Below are 3,636 nucleotides of genomic sequence, written 5' to 3' on the forward strand. Positions count from 1 at the left end.
TTGAGCGCTTGTTGTCGGTTGGGTGCGGAAACAGCGAACGCATTTTTTGTATGATGCGACGTACTGCTTGCCTTCCGTTTATTATCCAAAATTGATATCGGGTATGAGCTAAGGTAAGCTGCGCTCCACCATGCAGGGTTGTGTGGTGGGAGTGTTTGATTACTAGCTCTGTGAAGAAATGGCCATTCGGTAGAATGATAGGACACCGTCGATTGAACGGTAGTTTTGAATGGCGAAGACGCCCGCGGATGCGCAAGATGTCATCTTGCATGATTGGTGATAAGTTAGACAACTTGCTTCTATGTGGCACGGACTTTGATGCGCGAATTTCTTTTATTTCAGCAGCGAAAGTTTCAAGTTGAACAATGCGAACGATGCAGTGCATGCCCCTTTGTATTTCTTCTGTTGATAGGAAACCAGTTAACCTTTGCGATTTGCCACGTGCGTTGTTGCAAAAGCGTAGCAAATAAGCGGTTACACGGAGTAGTTTAGTGTAGGAGGAAAATCGATTGATCAGTGAATCATATGATGAGGTTAAGTTAACTGTAATCTTGCAGGGCTTTGCTTCTGTCATAACTGCGTCGATATCGCAATCTCCAATCTTTCTTGAAGGCCATTCGGTCAGAGAATGAGCTAGCCAATTTGGGCCATGCCACCACAACTTAAATTTCGCAAGTTCTGCAGGCGACAGCCCTCGTGTGGCGCAATCTGCAGGGTTTTCCCGAGTACTCACGTGACTCCATTGGCTTGGAGTGGAGTGTTCCAAAATGTATGCTACCCGATTGGACAAGAAGGTTTTCCATCTATTCACATCGCCGCTTATCCAGTGTAAGACGATCGTTGCATCAGTCCAGTAGAAACTGGATATTGTTTCAGCGGTCCAGCGTTGATTCGCCACTACCCATTTCATAAGCTTGATGGCCAGTACTGCACCACATAATTCAGTGCGAGGTATTGTCAATGGTTTCGTGGGCGATATTTTGGATTTGGCGGTGATAAGCGCGGTGTGTGACATGCCATCTGGTTGCTCAATTCGAATGTACACTGCTACTGCGTATGCTTCTGATGAGCCGTCGCAAAAGGCATGTAACTGCACGCTGTTGGTTCTTGGATTAAATCGGAGCCAACGTTGGATGACGATGTCATCGATATCGAACATGGTGTTACAAAATTCTTGCCATCGTTGTGCTGTTGACTCAGGAACTGGGTCATCCCAATCTAAAGGTGCCAATGAACAATTTTCGTTAAGGTGTTTTGCCATAGTTACCTGCTTCAGAATGATCTTTGCGGATATTATTATGGGTGCGATTAATCCCAGCGGATCGAACAACCGCGCAATGTTGGATAAAATAATTCGTTTGGTTGAACCTGTGTGAACGAAAGAGGGAATTTTATACTTGAGGAAGTCCTGGTTAGGAAGCCAATACATCCCAAGCGTTTTGACTGCGTCGCCGGTGCCCCAATTCAAAGGTGTTAGTTTACATTGATGCTCCAGAGGAATTGTTGTTAGCAACAGTGCGTGGTTACTAGACCATTTTCGCAGTTCCATACAAGCGGATTTTAGAGCTTCGGTGACATGCAGTCGTTTTTGCTCAGCTCTTTCAAAGGTGTGATCTCCAGAAAGTATGTCGTCAACATACATTTCATGCTTAAGGACGTTTTCTGCAGCAGGATACCTGAGACGTTCATCTTCGGCAATTTGGTGCATAATTCTGATGGCGGTGTATGGTGCTGAAGCTGTATCAAAAGTAACCGTGGTGAGCCGATATTCACTGATGAGCCCATCCGCCGCCCGCCATCAAATCCGCTGGTATTCCGAGTCTTCTGGATGAACGTCAATACATCGGTACATCCTTTGTATGTCCGCGGTGAAAGCATACCGATATTGGCGCCAATTTAATATAACCGCTGACATGTCGTTTTGTAAGGTGGGACCAACACATAATATATCATTAAGGGATCTTCCATTGCTGGTATTCGCCGAGGCATCAAAAACTATACGCAGTTTGGTTGAGAGACTCTCTTCTTTGTAGACTGCGTGATGTGGCAATACACAAGAAGAACAGTGATGTTGCGAGTCACTTACCGTAGTAGATTGCCTCTCGCTAGTTGTTGCAGGTGCGAGTTGGTTAAGTTTGAAATATTCTTTTATACCATCACTGTAACGTTGCCAAGCCTCGGGAGTTTTGGTTAAACGGCGTTCTAGTTGGAGATAGCGGTTTAGTGCTATTTGGTGCGATTTACCTAAGGTCATCGAGGGGTCGAAAATTGTTTTTAATGGCAGTCGAACCATGTATCTGCCCGTTGGTTGTCTTTTGTGCGTTTGCTGAAAAAATGTTTCACACCAAACGTCCTCAGCTGTGTTTAGTCGGCGTTCCGGAACAGATTCAACCTCGCAGAATTGCTTTAACAGTGATTCAGTGTCCAAAACTGCTTGATGGCATACGACATGAGTTGCTTCACGTGGGGGCTGTGTCCTGCCGGACAAGATCCAGCCTAGTTGAGTGTTTTGAGCAATTGGTTCGTTTGGCGCTCCCACCTTTATGCCTGGCAATATGATTTGTGCCATTAGGTCAACGCCTATTATCAAATCTACCCGCTTTGGCCGGTAGTACTGGGGGTCTGCCAACGACAGCCCTTCGATATGTTTCCACCGTGTGACAGAAATGTTGTGACTTGGCAAAAAAAGATGTCAAAGAATTTAAAACATATGCTGTTTCGACATCTATACGAAATTCCGGATTGGAACTGGTAAGCAGAACGAAGTTGACAATATGCTTGCACCGATTTGTATTACCTTGGCCGACACCAGCAATGGAGGTGCGTGTTAGATGTAGAGATTGTACAACATGTTCGGAGACTATCGTAGCTTCGGAACCCTGGTCTATGAGAGCGTTGAGGGTAGCTTGCAGACCGTTATCAGGATTGAAGATAATCACTCGTGCCGTTGCTAGCAAAATGCTTCGTTGTGAAGCATTTGAATAGGTTGCTGAAAGACATTGTAGATTAGAATTATCATGTTTAGTTTGTTGTCTTACGCAATTGCTGTTCAGATTGAGTGCTGGTTCGATTGCCAGTGATGAGGTGTTTTGTAGTGTAGCATTTTGTATTGGACGGGTCTGTGGTTGGGACGGATAATGCAGCAATGTGTGGTGTCGTTGTCCACATTGTTGGCATCCTTTTGTACTAGTACACCGCATTAATATATGAGCTTTGCTCAGGCAATTGAGACAAAGTCTGGCTTTGGTTACAACTTCCTTGCGTTGGTGGCAGTCCATTGCCAAAAATGCTGGGCACCGTCGAAGAATATGACTACCACCACAGTGACAGCAGCGCGCGCTAGGGGGACCTGTCTGTGCATGTACATTGTGAACGTTGAGTCGTTTGGATGTACCTGGGTGAATCGATGTAACCTTGTTGCTGAATATGTTACGGTTCTCTATAGCGTCGATGGTCACTAGTCGATCATTCAAAAATTGTTCGAAGTCGGCAAACGAGGGCACTTCTGTTTTGCAGCCTCGGTGGTGCTCCCAGGCGTTGTAGGTTTCTTTAGGTAGTTTTGTAGCCAAGTAGTGTGTGAGCCAGTGACCACACTGTTGAACTGGAACATTGACGCGTTTGAAGGCAGCGATGCAA

The 3,636-nt window shown here is 45.6% G+C and overlaps 1 protein-coding gene across 1 annotated transcript; it reads right to left on the reverse strand.

Annotated features, from left to right (window-relative positions):
- Positions 1-1,798: 1,798 nt before the first annotated feature.
- On the reverse strand, positions 1,799-3,168 carry LOC118757211. Its single transcript, XM_036491941.1, has 3 exons — positions 3,039-3,168; positions 2,798-2,989; positions 1,799-2,637 (listed from the first exon to the last, which is right to left on the reverse strand). Exons 1-3 carry the CDS (start codon positions 3,166-3,168, stop codon positions 1,799-1,801), a joined length of 1,161 nt encoding a protein of 386 aa, XP_036347834.1.
- Between the last annotated feature and the right edge of the window lie 468 nt (positions 3,169-3,636).

Source organism: Rhagoletis pomonella, unplaced genomic scaffold (assembly GCF_013731165.1).
Source record: "Rhagoletis pomonella isolate Grant_MI unplaced genomic scaffold, Rhpom_1.0 Rhpom_scaffold_15360, whole genome shotgun sequence".
NCBI classification, from domain to species: domain Eukaryota; kingdom Metazoa; phylum Arthropoda; class Insecta; order Diptera; family Tephritidae; genus Rhagoletis; species Rhagoletis pomonella.

What these genes read in the sequence shown, in the direction of transcription:
- LOC118757211 (XM_036491941.1), bottom strand. Translation starts at nt 3,168, where the DNA reads ATGTGGACAACGACACCACACATTGCTGCATTATCCGTCCCAACCACA. An exon ending in TCAATCTGAACAGCAATTGC is followed by an intron (nt 2,990 to 3,038) that starts GTAAGACAACAA and finishes AATGTCTTTCAG; the next exon opens with CAACCTATTCAAATGCTTCA. An exon ending in CATTGCTGGTGTCGGCCAAG is followed by an intron (nt 2,638 to 2,797) that starts GTAATACAAATC and finishes AACATATCGAAG; the next exon opens with GGCTGTCGTTGGCAGACCCC.